At 38.4% G+C, this 25,571-nt stretch overlaps 1 protein-coding gene across 3 annotated transcripts in view; it reads left to right on the forward strand.

The window, feature by feature from the left end:
* Nucleotides 1-25,571, forward strand: part of LOC127647681 (voltage-dependent L-type calcium channel subunit beta-1-like) — a 57,662-nt gene that overhangs the window by 26,471 nt on the left and 5,620 nt on the right. For 2 of the 3 annotated variants that reach the window (XM_052132090.1, XM_052132088.1), the window contains exons 3-12: nucleotides 2,493-2,612; nucleotides 6,125-6,247; nucleotides 6,442-6,578; nucleotides 10,734-10,801; nucleotides 11,646-11,791; nucleotides 16,447-16,527; nucleotides 18,882-18,940; nucleotides 19,122-19,231; nucleotides 23,589-23,740; nucleotides 23,853-23,948. In XM_052132090.1, the coding sequence (XP_051988050.1) occupies nucleotides 2,493-2,612; nucleotides 6,125-6,247; nucleotides 6,442-6,578; nucleotides 10,734-10,801; nucleotides 11,646-11,791; nucleotides 16,447-16,527; nucleotides 18,882-18,940; nucleotides 19,122-19,231; nucleotides 23,589-23,740; nucleotides 23,853-23,948 (1,092 nt within the window). Of the gene's footprint in view, nucleotides 1-2,492; nucleotides 2,613-6,124; nucleotides 6,248-6,441; nucleotides 6,579-10,733; nucleotides 10,802-11,645; nucleotides 11,792-15,036; nucleotides 15,066-16,446; nucleotides 16,528-18,881; nucleotides 18,941-19,121; nucleotides 19,232-23,588; nucleotides 23,741-23,852; nucleotides 23,949-25,571 lie in introns of all 3 variants that reach the window. The other variant, XM_052132089.1, reaches the window with a different exon arrangement.

Consider the following 25,571-nt stretch of genomic DNA (forward strand, 5'->3'; position numbering starts at 1 on the left):
TAAGCAATTTTACACACTGAAAGATGTCAGTGAAAATGTCAACTTTGTTTATGAGCTCCGCAGTGCCTGAGCTAATATTATTGTTAATTCGCTGTTACTACAATGGATCCAACTTCATAACATTTAGGCCTGTGATATTTGAAAGTGCTCTCAAGTTGTTGTTGGCATGGTTTGCTACTGATCTTGAACACTGCCAAACAAATACATGGTTGCAGTTGCAACAGACATAAAACAGGACTAAGGTGCAAATACCGGAATTAAAAAGTCAAAGGGATCTTGAGTCAAAAAAAAAAGATAAAATTAATTAAATGTAGGGTTATTTCAGTTGTGGTGAATTGGTTTAAATGTTGTGAATATGCATTCTGTTTTATATTTTATATTATATTAGACATTTCCTCTCATTGTAGTGGAGGGTTGCACATAGAGTAAAAGATCAATCCATGGCTTTTCAGGTTCAATATTGAATCGACCAAATAAAACTAAAATCAATTTATCTGAATATCTTTCTTTTTCATTTTCTTTTTTCTTTTTTCTTTTTTGCCCAGCACTAGTTCACAGTGACATGCTGGTCAAGTTCTAAAAAGGTGTTATTTAAGAAATCTTGGAAAAGATTCCAAGTCTGAAGCTTTATATGACATTTTTAATACCAAATTTAAGCTGTTTTTCACTGATAATCTTCCCCCTCTCAAATTGTATTCTGCATTCTGCATATCCAGACTAACGAGATAAACTATTATACTATAGAATTGATCAAACTAATGGTGATTTTAGAAGAACAAAAGAACTTTAGAACTGTAGATGAGAGAGGAAAAGATGAGGCTGAAGGGGAATTACATTTTCTAAAAGATTTTAATGATCCTTACTAGTGAAAAACAAAATGCCATTTGAAAATGTTTGGGCCCTTGGAGTCAGATTTTGCTTTTCAAAACTGGAACTCTTTGCCTGGTTTATGTAACACCTTTCTGAATCCTTTGTGTGTGTGTGTGTGTGTGTGTGGGTGTGTGTGTGTGTGTGTGTGTGTGTGAGCGTGTATTTATCACTTTGTGGGGAAAATGTTTGACCTTGTGGGGACATTTTGTCGGTCCCCATGAGGAAAACAGCTTATATATCATACTAAATTATGTTTTTTGAAAATGTAAAAATGCAGAAAGTTTTCTGTGAGGGTTAGGTTTAGGGGTAGGGTTAGGTTTAGGGGATAGAATATAAAGTTTGTACAGTATAAAAACCATTATGTCTATGGAAAGTCCCCATAAAACTTCGAAACACTACGTGTGTGTGTGTGTGTGTGTGTGTGTGTGTGTGTAGTGTCTGTGCCAAGTCTAAAAGTGATTTGTTTAAGGGATTCAGTCAGCTCACTATATTATCTCTTTAAGAAGCATGTACAACACCTCTGTTGTAAAAGTTATAGTCTAGCAGCCTTGGAGCTATTTCCAATGCTGTCTCATGAAGTTGGTGATAGGATAGTTAGTCTGTGTGTGTGTGTGTGTGTGTGTGTGTGTGTGTGTGTGTGTGTGTGTGTGTGCTGGTTTACTGTGACTCTCTGTTTTACTATGAATAATTTAAAATCATTGCATATGGCATATATCAGCCTGACACATTCTCATCTCTATTTAACACACACACACACACACACACACGCACACACACTTCCACTCTCACCAATATTTGACAAACCTAATGCACTCATGTTAACACGTAAACACATCCAATGAGTCATTCTTGCATCTGTCCGCACGCCTGTCCACACTTCCCACGAATAAGAGTTCGCCGACACCTGAAAAACAGACAGAGGAAAACGAGAGGAAGGTGGGGAAAGAAAGAGATGAGAGGAGTGGGAGGCTTATATAAAGCCTCTGACACTGTGCTGTACAGAGCACTGTACTGCATTATCTTCATGAACTTTATACCCAGACTCTAAAACATCCATAAGTGCACAAAATCATACACACACACACACACACACACAAGCACCCGTCACTTTTCTTACTTGTTTTGTGTCTTCTTCTCTTTCAATCCCTCCCACACTCTTCCTGCCAACCCGTTCATCTTGTTCTGTTTTTCATTCACAAATCTTTTACATAGATTGTGTGATTACTGAATGTTTGTTTTGATGTAATGTGCTCACTTTTACTGATTGATACAGTATACAAATTAAACAGTGAAATGGCATGACGAGCAGTTTTCTTTCCTTTTGAATTTATTTTTTATTGGAGCAGAAAATATAAAGAGTTTTGATTGGACAAAACTCTGTGTAATGAAAGATGAGTCAGAAGAGAAAATTTTAATATCAGCTAAAAGATAATTTTGTCTATTTTCACAAGTACTCTAGCCTGTAGATGTCTTCAAAGCTAATAGACTTTGAGTACAAGCAACAAAACTTAAAAATTAATCTTTGGTCATCTTTTTCAAACACATAAATAGATACTGTATTGTGTTAAATAAGGCTATTAACACAGATTCACACTCACTCCCTCTCTGTTGTCCTCTCACAGGGCTCAGCGGACTCCTACACCAGTCGTCCTTCAGACTCTGACGTTTCCCTGGAGGAGGACCCCGAGGCTCTCAGAAAAGAAGCTGATAGACAAGCTCTTGCCACCCTGGAGAAGGCTAAGGTGTCTAATCTTTCTCTATTTTCTGATGTCTGTTTATCTCTCTACCTTTCTGCTTCATTTCTCCATTATTCAGACTCTGCCATGAATGGTCATGATATAGAGTACTTTATTTCAGCAAGAATTTTCTGTTCCTCAGCCCCCCTGTTCCTCAAGAGCATTATTATTAAATAGATTTGAAGTTCTTGAAAGAAAAAACAGTGCTCCCAAGGCCATTTTGCTGTTGTCATGATACTCAACACATAACGTAATATGTTCAGTTTAAAAGTGGCTATAGATCAATAGATGTAAATAGATGTTCAAAAAAGTACAATCACAATACATTATGCAAATATTATAATTACCTCAAAGCTAAATGATTATTTCAATGGCGAAATGTCAATGGGAGATTTTCACATTTTAATCTTAAATTTCTTTATGAGTAAAAACTTTACAAAAAAATTGTTTGCACAACTAAAGGCCTTTTCACACCAAATCCGTTTTTTTTTTTCCATTGCAATTGCTCATTCCGATGAGCTTTTTAATGGGAACAATGAATTCCCATGCCGTTATTCACATCAGGTCCGACAAATCGCCCACCGACAATTCAGAGTTTGTCAGTCAGAAAACTGACTGACAAATGAGATAAAAGCATTTTGTTATTTTTTGCTGCAGCTGCTCAATCCAGTGTGTTGGTGGCGCTAATCAACTGGCAAACACCTGCGTTGGACATTCAGCTGACACACTCCCCTGAAAATGAAATGCTTAAAAATAAATAGTTGCAGTTCATTAACCCTTGGTACTGCAAATGTAAACCTGGTCTGTTTTTTGAAAGCCTGCCCATGGTTCTTTTGTTTTAATATTCATTATTTAATATGTATATCACTACGAGATTACACACTGCTATTTTTTATTGCAAGGATAATATTGCAAAGTTATAATGCAATAATTTAAATAAAGAAAAGGCCAGTGTTTTTTTATATTATTTTTTATATTATTCATTTTAATATTATACATTTTTAATATCCTTACAGTAATGCATATTATTCCATGTGCATTTATATGACTTTACCTTGTGTTATGTTATCCAGGCATTATAAAAAGAGAATATGGTTTGCGATTCCATTCAAGAAGCAAAATACATGAGCAAATAAATATGCTATAATAAATAATTCAAGAAATGTGCTCTTTACTCATCTCACTCGCATAAAAATCAGCATTTATAGGGCCTGTGTAGCTCAGCGAGTATTGACGCTATACAGGGCATGCTTAGTGACTCCAGCCAGGTCTCCTAAGCAGCCAAATTGGCCCGGTTGCTAGGGAGAGTAGAGTCACATAGGGTAACCTCCTCGTGGTCGTGATTAGTGGTTCTCACTCTCAATGTCGTGTGGTAAAGTGTGCGTGGATCACAGAGAGTAGCATGAGTCTCCACATGCAGAGCCTCTGTGGATTCGTGCACAATGAGCCATGTGATAAGATGTGCGGATTGTCTCAGAAGCGGAGGCAACTGAGGCTTGTCCTCTGCCACCCAGATTGAGGTGAGTAACCGGGCCACCACGAGGACCTAATAAGTAGTGGGATTTGGGCATTCCTAATTGGGAATAACAATTATTATATACTCAACAAAATGCACCATGGAAAGAATAAATCCTTAACAATATTCAATATATTAATCTCTAACAGCTGAAGATGTGGGCAAGAGACTGGTATAAATGTTTGCAGATTAACAACGGCACTGCCTACTGTACAGGGGTGAAATAATTTTTTGTTGAATTTTTTATGGACTTTGTATGAATAGACTTTCCATCAGAGGTCCGTCTCGCAAAATCATCACAGATTTGGTGTGAACAGGCCTTAAGGCTAAAATTATGTCCAAAAAAAGTTTGAATGGAGTACATTACAGTTTTTCTGAATTGCTAAAACACTAAACCCCATTCTCTGAATCAAATGCTCTGTGGCCTAAACCCATTTGTCAAATCAATCACTCTTTCTTTGCAAAACTCTAAACACATTCTCACTCACTAAAACACATTTCGCACTGTGATGCACATGGGTTGCAAAACGGTAAACACAGGCAGCAAATGTTTAACGCAACTACAACACAGTTGTCGTCGTTTACCCACAATGACTCAAAATTGTTCACACTTTTTTTGTAATGATGTGAGAACAAGATGCTGATGCAGAATTCATCTCTCATTGACTTTGATTTTGCAGTTGCACAACATTTTTGAGTGAGTGTACTGTAATGTGTTTTTCTTTTAGAGTGTTCTTTGTTCTTTGGGGTTTTGTAGTTGGACAACTGTATTTATACAGTATGCAAGTGCTGAATGTACATACATTCAAAACTGTATTACATGCAGTATTTACAGTATACATAAATTTCACTGTACTACTGTAAATTGTGATTACTATTCTTTTTTTTTTACAGTAATTGCAAATTGTGTTCACTATATACAATCAAATAAAAATCTGTAACTGCATGCCCTGGACGCTGTGTTCTCCATTTTCTGATGTTGTGTCTTTTGAATGCTCTGTAGTGTTTAAATATTGACTTGATTTGTGCATGATCTGAAAGCATTGTTTGATTTTGAGTACAGATTAAATGGTTTTGAGGTGATTGTTTGATTTTGCCAAAAGTGTCAGGGATTTATTGAATGTAGTTTGAAGATTTGGTTTTGTGTTTAAAGTTGTGAGAAAATGGGTAAAGGTTTCAAGAAATGTGTATTCAGAAAAACTGTAAGCGGTTTGAGCTGAATTATTTACTTACAGTTATACGTTTGGTACTAACAAACCCCTAACTAGGATGTTTGAGGTATATCAGTACTGTTCTTTCTTGCAAAGACTGTAATTATACCAAACAGCACAGATTTTATCGTTAAAGGTGAAGTCTGTAATTTGTATAACACTAGTGATGCCAAACAGAATTCCAAAAACCCCAAAATAGTCCTGGCCCAAACTCACACAATTGGTTGAGCCAGAAGCTGGCATGTCAGCAACAAACAGAGCAATTATAGAATTTGATAGACCGACAGAGCCATGGTTTTTGCACTTTTTTGGAACTCAACCTACAAATGACTTACTTTTAGTTGTCTCTACACATTAGACTGAGATAGGAGAAAGTATCTGAACATATTAAAAATTCCACGCTTTCTTCTTTAAGGACAACTATTAATACAAAGATAATAGCTTATACTTTCTTTGGGAATTCTTCACAGAATAGTCAAACATAAGTGGCCATTTTTAATAACCACCCTGAGTTTTGTGCTCTATACCAGTGATTTTCCACTCTAGCCTTGGAGAAACACCTGGATGCAGGATTTTGTTCTAAACCTGAATTAGCACACTTAATCAGATGTGTTGACTGAAGCTTGGCACACATGCCTTCTGCTTGCTGTTCCTTCAGGACTTGAGTTTGGAAGCAGTATGTTACAGAATTGTGTCCATTCTTTTCACAGTATATGAGATAACTTCCATATGTGAGCTTTAACATTACCTGTTTTTCACCCACTTTCATTTATTTCTCCATTTCTCTAAAGACCAAGCCTGTAGCGTTTGCGGTGAGGACTAACGTTGGCTATAACCCGGGCCCTAACGATGATGTGCCAGTCCAGGGCATGGCCATCTCTTTTGAACCCAAAGACTTCCTGCATATCAAAGAGGTCAGACATACTTTTCTTTGGTCTGATGTATTATGTAATCACTGAACTATATTTGTGAAACACATCACAAATTCTTTCTTTAACCCCTTGATATTGGTATGATATTTGAATTCTAAACATTCATATTCAAACATGACATATTTTTAAATACTAAGACATTGTGGTTTGTCTGTGTTGTGTTTTTCTGTTAACAGAAGTATAGTAATGATTGGTGGATTGGGCGTTTGGTAAAGGAGGGATGTGAGGTGGGGTTTATCCCAAGTCCTGTGAAGCTTGAGAGTACACGTCAGTTACAAGAACAGAGAATGAGACAGAACCGCCTTAGCTCCAGGTAACAGCCAATCATGGCGGACCTTAGCAGGACTATCTGCCACTCACAAAACATGCAGATTAAACATTGTCATGGTAAACTTGGAAATATCAGAAATTGGGTTTTCCATGCTGAAAAGGTCATGAAAAATTAATGAACATTTTTATTTGATGTGTGTGTATATATATATATATATATATATATATATATATATATATATATATATATATCAGTATATACAGCCATGGCCAAAAGTATTGGCAGTGACATACATTTTATGTTTTGCAAAGTTTGCTTCTTCAGTATTTGTAGATACTTTTTTCACATGTTTCTATGGTATACTGGAAAACAATGATTAGCTTTTCATGAGTTTTAAAGACTTTTATTGGCAAATATATTCAAAAGTCAATATTTACAGTGTTGACCCTTGTTCTTCATAACCTCTGCAATTCGCTCTGGCATGCTGGATATCAGCTTCTGGGCCAAATCCTGACTGATGGCGATCCATTCTTGTCTTATTAGTGCTCAAAGTTGATCACAATTTGTGGGCTTCTGCTTGTCCACTCGCCTTTTGAGGATTGACCACAGGTTCTCTATGGGATTAAGATCCAGGGAGTTGCCAAAATTTCAATTTAATGATCTCTGAGCCACTTCATTATCACTCTTGCCTTGTGACATGGAGCTCAATCATGCTGGAAAATGCACGGATCATCACCAAATTGCTCCTGGAACGTTGGGAGAAGTTGCTCTTGCAGGATGTTTTGATACCATTCTTTATTCATGGCAGGGTTTTTGGGCAGAATTGTGAGAGAGCCCACTCCCTTGGATGAAAAGCAACCCCACACATGGATGGTCTCAGGATGCTTCACTGTTGGCACAACACAGGACTCATGGTAGCGTTCCCCTTTTCTTCTCCGGACTATCGATTTTACAGATGTCCCAAACAGTCGAAAGGGGGCTTCATCAGAGAAAATAACTTTGCACCAGTCTTCTGCTGTCCAATCCTTGTACTTCCTGCAGAATTTCAGTCTGTCATTGATGTTTTTCTTGGAGAGAAGTGGCTTCTTTGCTGCCCTTCTTGACAGCAGGCCATTGTCCAATAGTCTTCACCTCACTGTGCAGATGCACTCACACCAACCTGCTGCCAATATTGAGCAAGCTCTGCACCAACCTGCACCAACCTGCACTGGTGGTGACACGATTCCGTAGCTGACTCCTCAGGAGGAGACGGTCCTGGACACTCTGAGACGTCCTGAAGCCTTCACTGCAGTTGAACCTCTCTCCTTGAAGTTCTTGAGAATCCGGTAAATGGTTACATTTATGCATTTGGCAGACGCTTTTATCCAAAGCGACTTACAGTGCAATTATTACAGGGACAATCCCCCCAGAACACCAATGGTGGTGGCCGTGGGGTTCGAACCAACAACCTTCTGATTAACAGCCCTGTGCTTTAGCCACTATGCCACCACCACTCCAAATGGTTCTTTTAGGTGCAATATTCTTTGCAGCAATTTCCTTACATGTGAGACCATTTTGATGCAAAGCGATGATGGCTGCGTGTCTTTCTTTAGAGGTAACCATTGCTAACAAGAACACAATGATTGGAAGCACTTCTTCCCTCCTTTTATAGCAATCAGTCTGCTCTTATAATCCAATAAGAATGATAGAGTGATTTCACCTGACTAGTACTTGTTCACACTGTCCCATGTGCTGCTGATATGATTAGTGAAATTAAGTGAGGGTTTTTGTGATAAAGTTCTTTTTTTGGCCAATGAAGTTTTTGCAATTATTTAAAATGCATCTGATCACCTTGCACAATAATCTAGAAATGTGAATCAACACCACAACAACAGAAGAAGAAAACACAAAATTTATGTCACTGCCAATACTTTTGGCCACGGCTGTATATTTATATATATATATATATATAAATACAACCACTCACAGACCACATTATTAGGAAACCTGTACACCTACTCATTCATAGGATTATGTAATCAGCCAATCGTGTGTGATTTCAATGCATAAAATCATGCAGATACTGGTCTGGAGCTTAATTAAATGTTCACATCTACCATTATCAAAGATAAGCCTCAGCTTTCAGTTCTTGGCTGACAAAAATGGAACCCGATGTGGTCTTCTGCTTTTGGAGCCCACCCGTCTCAATGTTCGATGTGTTGTGCATTCTGAGATGCTGTTCTGCTCTTTACAATTGTACAGAGTGGTCTGAGCCTTTCTGTCAGCGCCAACCAATCTAGCAATTCTCCGTTTACTTCTCTCATCAACAAGGCATTTTCCGTCCGCTGATCTGCCACACTGGATGCTTTTTTGTTTTTGGCACCATTCTGTTGAGTGCTGTGCATGAAAATCAGCAGTTACAGAGATACTCAAACCAGCCCATCTGGCCCCAACAATCATGCCAAAGTCGAAATCACTGAGATCACATTTTTTCCCAATTCTTATGGTTTGTGTGAACATTAACTGAAGTTCTTGACCTATATATGCATGATTTTATGCATTGCACTGCTGACACATGATTGGCTGATTAGAAAATCACATGAAAATGTAGGTGTACAGGTGTACCTCATAAAGTGGTCGGTGAGTGTGTAAATATAATCTCAGCAAAAAAAGAAACGTCCCTTTTTCAGGGACACTGTATTTTAAAGATAATTTTTTTTAAATCGAAATATCTTTACAGATCTTTATCGTCAAGGGTTTAAACAATGTTTTCCATGCATGAACCATAAACAATTAATGAATGTGCACCTGTGGAATGGCCATTAAGACACTAACAGCTTACAGACGGTAGGCAACTTAGGACACTAAAGAGACCTTTCTACTGACTCTGAAAAACACCAAAAGAAAGATGCCCTGGGTCCCTGCTCATCTGCATGAACGCATAAGGACTGTAGATGTGACCAGGGCAATAAATTGCAATGTCCGTACTGTGAGATGCCTAAGACAGCGCTACAGGGTGACAGGAAGGACAGCTGATCATCCTTGCAGTGGCAGACCACATGTAACAACACCTGCACAGGATCGGTACATCCGAATATCACACCTACAGGACAGGTACAGGATGGCAACAACAACAGCCTGAGTTACACAAGGAACATACAATCCCTCCATCAGTGCTTAGACTGTTCAGAGTAGGCTGAGAGAGGCTGGACTGAGGGCTTGTTGGCCTGTTGGAAGGCTGGTCCTTTCCAGACATCACCTGCAACAACGTCGCCTATGGGCACAAACCCACCTTTGCTGGACCAGACAGGACTGATAAAATGTGCTCTTCACTGACAAGTCGCAGTTTTGTCTCACCAGGGGTGATGGTTGGACTTGCGTTTATCGTCGAAGGAATGAGCGTTACATCGAGGCCGGTTTTCTGGAGCGGGATCGATTTGGAGGTGGAGGGTCCGTCATAGTCTGGGGCGGTGTGTCACAGCATCCTCGGACTGAGCTTGTTGTCATTGCAGGCAATCTCAATGCTGTGCGTTACAGGGAAGACATCATCCTATCTCATGACCCTCCAGCATGACAGTGACATCAGCCATACTGCTTGTTCTGTGCATGATTTCCTGCAAGGAATGTCAGTGTTCTGCCATGGCCAGCGAGGAGCCTGGATCTCAATCCCATTAAATGGAAGGGAGAGGGCTATTGCCATTCCCCCCAGAAATGTCCAGGAACTTGCAACTGCCTTGGTGGAAGAGTGGGGTAACAACTTACAGTACAGCAAGAACTGGCAAATCTGGTGCAGTCCATGAGGGGGAGATGCACTGGAGTCCTTAATGGAGCTGGTGGCCACACCAGATACTGACTGTTACTTTTGAACACCCCCCCCTTTGTTCAGGGACACATTATTCCATTTCTGTTAGTCACATGTCTATGAAACTTGTTCAGTTTATTTCTTAGTTGTTGAATCTTTTTATGTTCATACAGATATTTACACATGAACATTTTCCTGAAAATAAAAACAGTTGAAAGTGAAAGGACGTTTCTTTTTTTGCTGAGTTTATATACATGTCCAGTAATTACAAACGACTGGAAAAGTCATGGAAATTCATTGGTCAGATATTGTTGGAATCCTGTTGAAACATGAATATTTTGCATTATTAGCAATGTAACCACTAGTCACCTTAATACATGTTAAGATTCTTTCTGTTGCTGTCTCTCTCTTTTTAGTAAGTCTGGTGGAAGCTCTAGTCTTGATGTTGCCACAGGTGCCCGGAGGCCCACCCCACCTGGAACAGGTATGATCGGACACTAATAGTGTAATTGTTGTTCTAATATGTTGGTGATATGACAGGGTCATAACAAACCACCCTAGACATTAAGGGAGTCATGTCCCCTCCAATATTCAGAATGGTTGATCCAAATGTGTTTTTCAGTTGCACTTAAACCTTTAATTTCTTTAATAATTGGTTACATCATTTGAGTTGTGTAAGGCATAATAGTCAGCCAGTTGGTCAGTTATACAGTGATGCTATGGATTTGGGTCATTATTCTTTAATATTTGACCACTGAATGTCAGACTCAACCAATCAGGATCAAGTGTTCTATGAGCAGTGTAAAAAGGCATGTATAGATCCCAATCCCCCACAAAAACAAAACAAACACAAATTAATTACTACTAAACTGGGAACTCAGTGACAATTAGTGAGAATCAGACCCTTAAGGATTCCATCTGCCCTCCTCTTTCCAATCTTATCACTTATTCTTTTAGTCAATCACTAGCTATGTTTATCTTTTCTCCTTTTCTCTTTCTCTTCACCATCAGTTCCTAATTGTAGTCCAAATCTTTCTCTCACTGGGCTTCTTGTGGAGTATTTTATCCATCATGGCAATGTCATAGCTCTGTGATTTTGCTTATTTTGTTCTTCTCAAAAAGTTTTTTACTTTTTAATTTTGCTTCTGCATTGTAAAACAACTTTGTTCTCTTCATCATGTTTCTGACTCAGCAAAGTCTGTACATCATGCTGCTCTTCTTCCTTTCATTCTTTCCATTCCCTTCTTTCCCTGTTTCTCTCTGTGTGCCTTTCTCTCTTTTTCTGCCTACTAAACCCCGCCCACCTCCCAATCGGTACCCTTCCTCAGCTGACTTGTCCCTGGGGCTTTATGATGATGCACTGGATTCAGATGTTGAGGAGGTGGAGCCTGCCGACACCCGTGACCATAAGGGTGTGGGCGGAAGTGTCACCTCCCCTCAAGGCAACCTGCCCCGCCTCCCTTTCTTTAAGAAGGTAACCGTGGTGATAACCCCAGATTGCATCAAAAGACAACCCCCTTCATTTGTGACTAAAAATCAGACTCACTCCTAAACCAAGCACCTGGGTCTCTGAAAAATTAGTGGAGTTGTTGCTGTTTGTGTGTGTATGTGTTCGTGTATAACCAGGGTTGGGGAGTAACGGAATACATGTAATTGGATTATGTATTAAAAATACAAAATATTAGTAACTGTGTTCCACTACAGTTACAATTTAAATAATCGGTAATTAGAATACAGTTACATTCAAAAATAATTTTGATTACTGAAGGGATTACTTCATTTAGTCCTTTCAGATGGAAAACATTTATGCATATAAATTATTAGATCCAAAGTGCATTTGAACAGCGGTGAAACACTTTATATTATGCTATTTGCTAGCCATTTGACATGCACATGTTACCAGTAATGATCATATTTTTTTATCAAGTAAATTCACATAATTTCTTTTTTTCTAGTAAGACCTTTTGATATTGACTCAAAAATCATATTCTTGATAATAATTGTGTTTTAATTGAGACATACTGAAAATCTATTTAGACATTATTATTCCACTTCTGAAACTAAACTTTGCTCCTAGAGCTTTTAAGATACATGCATCAAACTCAGCACAGACCTTCAGACTTATCACAAATAGTGTGCTTTATCTTTTCTAATTGATCGGAATTACAGTATTCCAGTATCAGACTTCCGAAAAGGCCTCGTGTCACTTTGACTTCCATTCAAGGTACGACATTTTTTTGTAATAAATCCTTAAGAGCATTCAAGCTACATCCTAAAACTCCACCACTCATACTTTCTATCTATCACTCCATCACTTTCTTTTTCTATCTTTACATAACTCTTTTTATTCTTTCTTTTCACATTCACTTTAACACCCTAGCAACTGCATACAACCTAGCAACCATTTAGTGCACCCTAGAAACCAAAACCCATTGACTGCCATTCAAAATGGCTTAGATGGATATCTCCTGATCAGAGTGTCATAGAGTCTTCAGGTTTGTCTCATTACACTCAGTCCAGCAAGCAGCCTTTTTTAGGATCACCCTGGCAACTTTCTAGCAACCAAATGGATTTACCCTAGCAACCTTATAGCAAAACACATATCTCTGCACCACAACATCGTAGAGAATTCAACTTTGGCTTATTTGACTCAGATCAACAAGGAACCTTTAAATATCATGCTGGAAAATACTTAGCTACAACCTAATAACCATTTAGTGCACCCTAGCAACCAAAATCCATTGACTTCCATTAAAATGAGCTTAGATTGATATTTCAGGATCAGAACATCATAGAGAATTCATTGTTGGCTCGTATGACTCCAGCAAGCAGCCTTGTTTGTATCCCTCTGGAAACTGCTTAGCAACCAAGTGAGCTCACCATAGCAACCAAGTAACAAAACATATATCTCTGCACCAGAACATCGTAAACAATTCCGATTTTGTTAATTGGACTCAGGGTAGCAAGGAGACTTTAAATTTTCCCCTTGGTAACTGCCTAGCAACCAGATGGGGTTACCCTACCAACCAAATAACAAATCATATATCTCTGCACCAGAACATCATAGAGATTCTGGTTTTGTTCATTTGACTCAGGGTAGCAAGGAGCCTTTTGAGTATCACCTTGGTAACTACCTAGCAACCATATGGGGTTACCCTAGCATCCAAGTAACAAATCACATATTTCTGCACCAGAACAATGTAGAGACTTCTGGTTTCATTCATTGGATTCAGGGTAGCAAGGAACAAATGAAATATATCTGAACCAGAATCAATCAATCTATCTATCTATCTGTCTATCTATCTATCTATCTATCTATCTATCTATCTATCTATCTATCTATCTATCTATCTGATAGACTGAATGGTCTTATAATCTTTAAACTTTGAACTTTGAAAACTACTACTTAAACTTTTAACTACTTCAAACTTCAAACCTTAAAATTTCAAGCTTTTACAACTACTTCAAACATTCAGACTAAGCTTTCTCAAGCCAACTTAAAAATTTCTCAATTAACTTTTTATCTTGTTTATTTTTTTCCTGTAAAAATATCTAAAAACAAGATCAATTTGATTTATCTTGTTTTAGAAACAACACAGAATAAGATATTTAGTTTTTTCAGAGAATGTATTTTTAACATGTGTATTTTGTCTTACTGTACTGGCAACGTTTTTTTAAGTGAAAAAATCTACCAGTTCTAAAGAAGTAATCCAAAGAATTTAGAATATGTTACTGACCTTGTGTAATCTGACAGAATATGTTACAAATGACATTTTACACAATATATTCTGTAATCTGTTGTGGAATATATTTCAAAAGCCACTAAAAAATGGAAAACTAGACTGACAGAAGTGTCAGGATCCTGACAAAGAGATGAGATGAATGCATTATTAAGCTTGATCCAGAAGACTTTATGGATGCACTCAGTGTCCTAATTAATACTACATTTTTAAGGTGAAGTCTGTAATTATTCCAATGTTAAAATCCAAAAAAACAAATGGATCTCTGTAACGTCTCAGTTATTGGCTCCTTGGTAAATTCACAGTATGCCCACTTCTTCAGACACTACTACACAACTGAGCTTTAGGCAAGATGTAAATATGTGAAAACCAGTGAGATTGTGTTTATACTGGGAGAATGTTTAAGATGGATATGGATGAGCTATCAAGCCATAATTTATCAAAGCCCTTGGAAAACCTGATTTATTTGCAGCAGGGTCAGCAATTAACAGGGGCTCTGGAAAAATTGCCACCAAAACTGATACAAATCCCCAAAAGTTCAAAATGTGTGGGAATAAATATTCTCCCGGAATGATTTCCTTGGTGTTTTATTTGTGATGTCTGATCTGACATATTCCTTAATATTATATTCTAGGTCTAAGTGTAAATTTTATTGTATAAAATATAAGATAAGAAATGCCCCTGATCAATCTAGGGGGAAAATAATGCCTTTTAATGGAAAGTTTATTTCAGACACTGCTGTTGCAAAACTAGTAAAACTAGTAGTGAATATGCAAGAAACCTAGATAACAAGATCTTCTCTGACTTCATATAAGTTCCATCTTTTCTGCATTTGACTGCATCTGACTTTTTGATTCATTTTCTCCCAGCAACCTAAGTGTATTAACAATTAGTCACTAACAAAAACTGCTTCTGTTTGTTTGTTTGTTTGCTTGCATGCCGTTTTTGTCTTCCCACGGGTGCGTGTGTGGAATGATAGGTGGGCCTGCCAAACAGAAACAGAAATCGGTGAGTCATGCCAACAACAAACTTTTGTATTTTTGTCTTGGTACTTGTTTTGAAGAAATCAGAGTCTTAAGGCTATTGTCATTTAAATGTATTGTTCGGCCCTACATCTGCCAAACAAACAATGTGAATTTATTTCAGATTCTTTCTGTCAACAATTGTTTGAGCCACTAAAGCTTTTTTTTTTACTTTTCTTTTATTATTCAGAAAAGCCAGTTTAATAATTTAAATACTGTAAATAACAGATATAACATAACCTTTTCTTCATAGCTTTTCCATATCCTCCATAGTTTTAGAAGGAGGTTATGGCATATTCGGCTCAGGCTTTAGGTACCAGTCCTGTGTTAAAAGGAAAGCTCATAAAAAAATGCATATTCTGTCATTTACTCCCACCCGTGTTCTTCCAAACCCGTATGACTTTATTTCTTCCATGTAACACAAAAGGAGAAGTTAGGTAGAATAACAACCTCAGTCACCATTTATTTTCATTGTATAAAAAAAAAGCCTGACTGAAGGAACCATTCTGCCTAACATCTTTGTGTTGAAAATAATATGAGTTTGGAACAGCATGAGGATCAGTAACTGATGACAGATTTTAAACTATCCCTTTAATGAATACTGCTCGGAAATGGACAACCCTGGGTGTCTGCTATCCTCTTGCAGACGCTCACAAGATGAGGCAAAAACATTTGACAGGTTTCCACGGTTTTCATTTCCATTACAGGTCCGTGACACAGAGCTTAGCCCACACATGTCATCGTCACGGTGGCTACCGTCACACAAGCACACATGAACCGACACCTGATTGGGAACAATAGAGTACTCCAAATTATAACATTATACTATGGACATTCCTGTTATTTGTAGATATCTCCGTAGTCCATAACTCTAATCTGTCAGATATTCAGATGAGTGGGATTGGGCCATGGAGAATGGGAATCAATTGAGCAAAGAATTCCAATTTCTCCCCCTCTTTTTTATTTTCACACACACAGTCTCACTCTTGATGGAGTGGAGCCCCTCCACAACATGGAAAAGTCTTATTTTAGATTAAACTGTAAGAATGACAGAGGGGCAGGGTGGAAAAACAAGGAAGAAAGTGGAAAAAAGTATTGAAATAAAAAGGAAACAAAGGATGGTGGAAAAAAAGAGAAGTTTTAACAAGTATAATGGGAACAGTGCTATTTTAAGATATGTGCAGATGTTTAAGTCAGTTTTGCAATAATTTAAGCTGTACAATTGGCTTGCATGGATATGCATCTATTTACAAGTCAGTCACAGATTTGTTTGTGTGGGATGTGAAGGGGTTCTATTTTTGCAAACCACTAACCGTGTGTGTGTGTGTGTGTGTGTGTGTGTGTGTGTGTGTGTGTGTGTGTTTCAGATGGAACACGTTCCTCCTTATGATGTGGTGCCTTCAATGAGACCCATTATTCTAGTGGGACCATCACTTAAAGGCTATGAGGCAAGACTATGTACATTCCTAACTCTCTATTTATAATCTATAATTGTGTTCTGCTTTGTTCACATGTATGTCATGCATTCATATGTAGTGAAAAATGTTCTAATTTTTGTTACAGTAATTTTGTAATTGTACTGTATTTGCTTAATTTAGAAGCAAAGCTCACTAGAGGGCCTTTCCCACTGGCGGTAATAAAGCCTGTACAGTTCCCTGGGACTAGTGCTTTTCGCCGCTTTCGCACCTAAGGAACTATAGTTCCTTGAAGACGTTTTAGAGTATGTTTTTAGCTCCAACTTCGGGAAGATATTTTGGGGCATATAGGGACTGTGGGATGTGCTGTAGCCTGTGATTGGACAAAAACCTGCATTGAGAAAGGAGAGGAGCTCCATAGCCACTAATAGTAAACAAACTAGCTGCTAGCCTGCTACTGAGAGGACTGTGGGAATTTTACAATTCTCTTAACAGAAATAACAGAAACAAACAATGTATCCAAAGTGAATCCACCATTTCACATGTGTGCATACGTGCATGTGTGTGTGTGTGTGTGTGTGTGTGTGTGTGTCTTCATGGAGAGACACGATTTGAGTTTATTGCATCTGTACTGTCTATACAGAAAATTAAGTGAATTCTGGATTACTACGACTTTTCCTGGGATGACGGATATAAATAATATGTTTATCATGAGTGGGTAATTTAACTTTATTATACACCAAACCATCATTAAAACTAGTTTACATGAGGGAAGTATTGCGTGCCTGATACTGCGTGGTTAACTTGCATCAAAACGTCTTTAAGTCAATGAGTGAGAATTTCAGTACAGTAATTTATGTTGAGTCATAAAAGATTTTATTGTAAATGATTGTGTTGATAAATAGGTTTATAGTGCAAAGAGCGCTTTCGCAACCTCGTCTCACCTCTCACTCCGGCTGCAGCACGGAGCATCGCACATGCGGCTCACAAGCGCAGTTTAAACTGTAACCTGAAGACACAAGCTGCGTCTGAAAACTGGAAAATGCTGCCTTCTGAGGTTGTATAAGGATGGTTGAAGGTAGGATGAAATAAGGTGCCTTTTAAACTGTTCAGAGAGTTCCATTCATCCAAAAACACCATTAAACCATTAACTGAGAAGGCAGCTACCTACATTTTCCAATGCAGCCAAAGTTTGTATAAAAAAGCCCCACATCTGATCCCGGCATCCTTCGTCAATGTTGTTGATTTCGTTGTTGTTGCTATTGAAATGTGCATGCAAATAAAGTCAGAATAAAAACTGTCGACGATAGATAACGTCACTATTGTGGTTACTTTGTGAGTGCGAATGCAACAGGGGACAATTCTCCTTGGGTTTCCTGTTCCTTGTAAGAGTTCTCATCTAGAAAGATACTAAGGGAAAAGAACAAGGACTCTAGGTATGAACGGGCCTTATCACTATAAGTGAGTTCATGTTCCCTGAAGCATCTGACACACTTTGCCCCACAACTACAATTTTGGGGAAAATTATTATATATTTTTTTTAGGTGCACAAAGTAATTTTTGGAAGTATGTTGAAGTAATGTACATTGGCTTACAGTGACACCAAGTGGCTTGCAAGCTGCATCATTCAAACAGTAGTTTCCAGTTATAAATGCCATTGTGGAAACTCACTATTCACAGTCAGCCATGATTAATTTAATCCATGAATGAAACAGTCCAATAACAGGGCGGTTACCGAGATTAAGCGAATAGTATTCAGCTGGTCATGTGATGCTAAAATGGCTGCCCCATGGGGCACCCCTGCTCCATGTAGAATAAAAGAGCTTTTAGAAGGTTACTGATATGACTGAACTCTTCATATCACATGAGTGGTCATGATTTCATAGATTTGTTTCAATATTACTATTCATTTCTTTAGACGTAAAACTTTTTATAAGATGAAAACATTTACTGAATTAACCTTTAATTATTCATGGCTAATATTTTGCCAAACAGCTTACATGTTTTTTTACATTGATAATTCTATGTATGATAAATATTTTTAAACCTGGATAAGTTTGCTTTGACGTAACATTTATGTAACCTGCCATGTAGAAAATGTACTTTGAAATATGAAGAACATACAAAGTGTTTTTTAGCATAGAAATGTGAAGCACTTTTCTCATGTGCACAACAGGCAGCGTTACATAATGAGCCCTTTCTAAACATATGACAAAAATTGTGCACAGTTTGCTAGATTAAGGGGGTGGCAAAATGTTCCCACTGACACATCCTACCCCACTCTCCCCTATTGTTCAGGACATTTAAAAAAAGCAGTGAGGTACTTTTGGTAGATTCGTTTTTGACATACAGATTATAATGCTTGTGTGTGTGTTATTACATTCCAGGTGACAGATATGATGCAGAAAGCTCTCTTTGACTTTCTAAAACACAAATTTGAGGGCAGGTGGGTATCAAAATGGTGTGCTTATGCAACTGTGGTACACATCATGATCATAAAGTGGTTGTTGTGTGGCAAAGATCTGATGTCATATTAACGTCACAATCTCTGGCAACATCATAATATGCTTGTGTAATAACTGGCATGCCAGGGTCACAGTGTTAACGTTTGTTTTTGTTTGTCCCAGAATATCCATCACCCGGGTGACAGCAGACATTTCACTTGCCAAACGTTCCGTCCTTAACAACCCCAGCAAACACACGATCATCGAGCGCTCCAGCACCAGATCCAGTCTGGGTATGAAACACACATGCACACTGATGAATACACAAGAGAGCTCCCTCATGTGGTATCAAAGCTAAAGCGAACGAAACATGTGGTTTGGCAACATCCTATCTCAACATACATTGACAATGTTAATGCGGACTTTTAATGTCAATGTGAATTGCCATTGCAACCTATAGGGTCCATCTTGATGTAACGTTGACTGAAAGGCCTATTCACAACAAGAACGAAATAAAAGCAAAGCGAATCAAAAATGCCAAACTATTTACACTGAAACAAAGACAAAAATCAACCTATACAAACATTATTTGTCAATTATTGTAAAAAAAAAAAAATTATTGCCAATAGGTCCATGAGTATGCATTGTTTTCATTCAAGTCTATTTTTATTTTTTTTGCAGCAGATATTTGTATAGCTGTTTAGTCTAATTTTAGCGGGTGAATCAGTAAAAATGTTATGTCAAGCCCTGTCAGATTTCACAAGTGTACACTAGTACACATTTTCTCTGTTTCCTGAACATTTTTCTTAATGTTTCCTCTTCCTCTGATATGTCATGTCTGATCTGCCTCTTTTCTCTTTTTCATCCTACTCTCTCCTGTCACACCTTTTCACAACACACTTCCTCCCTTTGTCTTTCTCTCCACCTTAGACGTGCTTGGTACGTATATTCACATCTCACTTCATCCATCCATCCATCCATCTAACTCTGCATCTGTGTGTTCTTTTTTCTGACCTCTACCTTGAGTTTAAAGTGAACAGTCTTGTTGGCACTGTTGGAAGTAACCAACTAAATCAATTTTCAGTAGCGTTACAGTAGGTCTGCTATCACTAGTGTAGTTTTTCCAGTAACAGCCCCCCCCAACTAAAATGTTTGTTTAAACTAAGGTGCAGTTAAAGTCAGAAGTTTATATATACCTAGCCAGATACACTTAAACTGAGTTTTTCACAATTCCTGACATTTAATTGTAGAAAACATTCCCTGTCTTAGGTAAGTTAGGATCACTACTTTATTTTAAAGGTGCAGTATGTAAGATTCAGAAACGCTTGTTATTAATGACACCTGTGGCCAGTAAGTGAACTGCAGCCAGCTACCTGTTGCTTTTGCTCACGCTCATGCACACACCCCAGGCACTATATTTCACATACTTTGCAATTATGTCCAATAAAAAGAACGCCAATTCAGGGTTGGTTTTGATCCACAAAATCTAACGAAGGTCCCTCCAGGAATCAAATGCCCAGCCAATGTTATCTAGTTACTCTATTTATCGCTCTTCCACGATAACGTTTCTGCTCAGCCAGACGGGATTCAGTAGATAAATGTTTTTTGGGCGGTTTATTTGTCTTACTTTGTGTAGTCGGTGTTGTGCTGGGAGCTGGACATTTTCTGGATTCCATTAGGATTAGGATTTTCCCGGAAAAAATTACCCACTCCCTTCACATGAAAATCAGTCTACAGGAGAGTTCCGGTTATGCCACCAAGAGGATGACAGCCTAATTTTCGATCCCCCGATGGTTTTGTGAAATAACCCCCCAAAAATCATGACCACAGTAAATATTCTGTGTAATAATGGAGAAAGGGGTTACTACAAGAAGTACAATGATGAACGTGATAGAAAATTACCCTGAAGTGATGCAAGATAGCTGAAGTAGCTCTCCGAGTTCATCTCCACATGATGAAGATAGCTCAGAAGTTAGCCTGCAATGTATTCTCAATGAACTCCGGGAGTTCAGAAGGGACAATAAGGTACAGCTTTCCGACATTAAACAAGAACTGAAGAGAACAACTGACAGACTGGATGAGGCAGAGATGAGAATTGAGTAAACAGAGACCACGCTTCAAGCAACATCAACATTAATCAAGTGGCTACCACAACGCCAGGCTAATCTGTAAGCCAGGCTGATAGATCAGGAGGGGCATGCGTGCAGAGACAATTTAAGGATTTATGGAAATCCCGAAGATAAATAAGGCACTGATATGGTTGGCTTTCTGGATAACTTGTTGAAAAGTGCACTGGACTTTCCCCATGACAGAGAGCTTGGAATTGAGTGAGCACATCAGACACTAGCACCGAAGCCGAAAAATCCGCAGGCAAAGCCACGGTCTATAGTGGTCAAGTTCGGGAGCTACCGGATGAAAGAGGAGGTGCTCAGGAGAGCCTGGCAGAATAAGAAGTGTTTTGCAATGATGCCCTCTTCTATGTTGACCATGACTTCCCTCCTGAAGTGCTTAAGAAACGTTGTGTCAAAGAAGCGACACTAGGGGTCTCTCTTGAGCGACAAATATGCCTCTGATCTACGGAAAAAGGCCAATGGGAATTAGTCAGACAGTATTTGCATACCCCGCCCCCGGACATACGAGCATAAAAGCGGGCAAATATGTCACGTTCATTCAGAAATTTTGTTTGGAGCCGATGGTCGTTTATGCAGTCAGCTGCGAATTACACACCCATTCCTGTTCCTCTGACGCTGCCTGCTGTTGGATTCTACGGCGCATTACAGCGGCTTTCTCCATTCTCTGCACGGCAATGCAGTTTGCCCCTGGGCACTTCGACAGCGCAGTTAAAAGAGTTATTTTCTCTAAAAGAGCAAATACACAGATGGCGTTGAACGTCCTTTTCAGGACACGTCTTTTTAAAGATGTGTTTCTGCCTCTGCGTAGTTTCTCGATGCGGTTGATTTCGCCCCACCTCTGATGGTCATAAAAGCTGCCTTTTGAGGGAATGAGATGTTGTGTCCTCCCGGCCACGTTGCTGAGCCGAGCCACTGTAGTGGCCGGACCATTTCTGGCTTCTCAGAAAAATCCTGAATGGGTAATGTCCGGGGGCAGGGTATGCAAATACTTTGACACAACGTCTCATTCCCTCCATCAGGGAACGGAGGTTACATCCGTAACCTAGACGTTTTCCAAGCTGCTTAAAGGCACAGTTAACTTAGTGTATGTACATTTCTGACCCACTGGAACTGTGATATTGTCAATTAAAAGTGAAACAATCTGTCTGTAAACAATTGTTGGAAAAATGACTTGTGTCATGCACAAAGCAGTTGTCCTAAACAACTTGCCAAAAGTATTATTTGCTAATATTAAATCTGTGTTTTTATGACCTTACACTTCAACCTAAATGTATGTAAACTTCTGACTTTAACATTATAAGGCGGTATTTAGGCCAGCAAAAGATGAACTCTCTGAGGGGCCCATGTTTGAACCCTGTACTGTATGCACCAAGTGACCCAGGTGTTTTTCTTGTGGTTTATGTAATAAGGGGCTAGTTAAATACTACTGTTTATCACTATATTTTGAGCTTAAGTTGTATTAAGTAGGATTAGTTTGGTTATATTAATAAGGCATTCAATTATATATATTTTTGTTTGTTTTACTAGCTGTGTTTAGTGTAAATGTATGTGTTCAAGTTTAATGTGGTCACCTAAATAGAAGTCCTTGTTGTTTTTATGCCAGAAAATTACTGCTCTGTATCCTTGAAATATATTATGCAATTTTATTAAGTTGTTTAATTAAAAAGGAGTTGACCCTTAAAAGGATTGAACGTAGTAGTTCAACTACTTGTAGTGCTGCTGCCTACTTTATCTTAAGGTTATCTTCACTGTAGTTTATCTACTGCATTTTACAATATGAGTTGCTTGTAGCTAGGCAAGTTTCAGTTGAAATGTAGGATGAATTCCTTGTTTTAACTCAAACGTTATCGAATGAATGGACTTTCTGATTCACTGTATAAAATGATGTTGGTTCACATAAGTGCAGCTTTAAAGAGATTTCACATAGATCAATGTAAATAACCACATACTCTTTGCATTCACTCTTCTGGAAGCTGCTGTCATTCCTTTCAGCGTTCCATTTACCTACAGTTAAATGGAACTAAAAGCTCACATGCCAGCTACACACTCACACACGCATTTTATCTAGCGGACCATAATTAGCACCACGTGCATGATAACTACTAACACAGCAGAAGGTTTGAGTCTCCGACTGTGAAATTAAACTGAGGGGTAAGTCGTTGTGAAATTCAATTTATTCATTGAATTTGGAGGTGTGGAGGTGTGTGTGTGTGTGTGTGTGTGTGTTGTCAGAACTGCAGTCTCTGATGAACAATGCAAAAAAATGTCTGAAAACTGAAAGATACAAAATATTTAAGATGCATTCCTGGAGTTTTAAGATCTTATGAAAAGTAGCCTCCCAGGTAAAGGATGTTTACATATTTTTACTTGTACTGATTAACATGTGAATTTTTGTAGTGTATAGATTACCTTTTGTCCACAAACATTAGTACACAAAGTACACTAACAAAGTGGAGATGTATGTGCTTACTGTAGATTTAGTTGAGCTCATGCAGATTTGTATCTCTCCCTCTGGCAGCTGAGGTGCAAAGTGAGATAGAAAGAATCTTTGAACTGGCTCGAACACTCCAGTTAGTGGCTCTGGATGCTGATACAATCAACCATCCGTCTCAACTGGCCAAGACATCACTGGCACCTATCATAGTCTACATCAAGATCGCCTCTCCAAAGGTAAATACTTAACTACAAAATATATGACAAATTAAACTGATTCACAAACATTTGTCTTTTGGGTTAAATGTGTTTACACACATTTATGTTATGGTATCTCCCTCTCTATCAGGTGTTGCAGAGGCTGATAAAGTCTAGAGGTAAATCTCAGGCCAAACATCTCAATGTCCAAATGGTGGCAGCTGATAAACTAGCGCAATGTCCTCCTGTGAGTATGTATGTGTGTGTAGATGTATGTGGATAGGTTTGTAGGTGTATGAAAACTTGTGTGCTTGTCTAAAAGTATATGTTATTTATTCCAACAAATTTTAAATCTATTTACATTGCAGGATTGTATAATTTTCTATTTGTTCTGATGTGGTGGGTAAGTTTTGAAGTAGCTAATGCCTCCTACACACTGCACTACTTTCAAAGATGTCGGATTGTGGTACCGTTCATATTACACAACTGCCTGTGTTGTCATTGAAGTCGAAGTGTTTTCAAATTACACGAGGAATCGGCGACAGGGGTGAACACGTTACAAAACATTTCAATGTTGGGCTCTGTCTGGACTCCAAATTACATTTCACAACAGAGTACACGTGAGAAGTGATTCGAGCTACGAAAACAAATGCATGATCATATCTTATGCATTTCAGAATATAATGTATATTTTTAATCACATAATCATAATGTGTTACGCATCATATATTTTATTGGTTACAATATGAAAAAGTACCTCTATTTTTTTACCTGACTGTAACTATTTGCTTATCTGACTGTCCAAGTGAATTAGCAATTTCTCTCCAACTCTTTTCTTTCTCCGCCCCGTTGTGATACAGTTCAGAGGAAACATCAAATCCTGTCAATGTTCCACACATTTTTTCTCCATTGCTTTGGTCCAATGAGATACCACAGCTATGCTAGTTGATGTTCTGTTGCAGGTACATCACGACTCCTTCCACTTCCCGTGCCCCGTTTCTTGCTCTCTCATTGGCTGTAGGTCAACGCTGCAGTTGTATTCAGTCAAAACACATTTCACATTGCACGATTTTGGAATCGCAGACAGGTCCATATATTTAACATTCTAGATATCTCGCTGACATTGGTGATGCCTTGGTGATGTGTCAGCGATCACGTCTTTGATAGTTCATACACTGTGTTTGTCACTCATGGGAGCGAGCTCTGATTTGCCTATGATTTCAGGCTTTTGTCGGCGATCTCCACAAAACTGTCGGCAAGCGAAAATCCGGCTTAAAATTGTGTAGTGTAAACTCGGCGTAAGTGAATAGTTACAGATAGGTGTCTTTAATGGGATAGTTCAGACAAAAATGTAAGTTCTATCACCAGTTACTCACACTCATGTTGTTCCAAACCCGTATGGGGTTTGCAGTTTGGCAGAATGTTAGCCTTAAGCCCAAAGTATACTTCAGTTTTGTCATGAACGCTTAGTGTCTGCATACAGTCAGGCTCAAAGCTTTTATAAAATATATTCCATTTGACTGTGTGCGTATGAGCACTATGACTGATATGAGATAGTGGACCATTTCTCTTCAGGAGTTTAGACCCATAATGATTTATTCCTTCAGACTCGAAAATACAGATACTGACCTTCTCACACAAACTCTTGACATGCATATCCACCTTTGTCTCCTGTTGTTTAGCGGCGATTACATCTTCTTGCACTTCTTCAAGAAAGCAATGGCTCAATTGCGAGTGTTGCCACCTTGTTGTCCCACTAATTATTGCAAATAATTTAGGTAAACGATAGCATAAAGAATAGCAAGCCCTTAAAGTGTGAAGAGAAAAGGAAGTAGGCTCATCAGTATGCAAATAAAATGCTCAAATCATC

The sequence above is a fragment of the Xyrauchen texanus genome, chromosome 8 (assembly GCF_025860055.1).
Source record: "Xyrauchen texanus isolate HMW12.3.18 chromosome 8, RBS_HiC_50CHRs, whole genome shotgun sequence".
Taxonomy (NCBI): Eukaryota; Metazoa; Chordata; class Actinopteri; order Cypriniformes; family Catostomidae; genus Xyrauchen; species Xyrauchen texanus.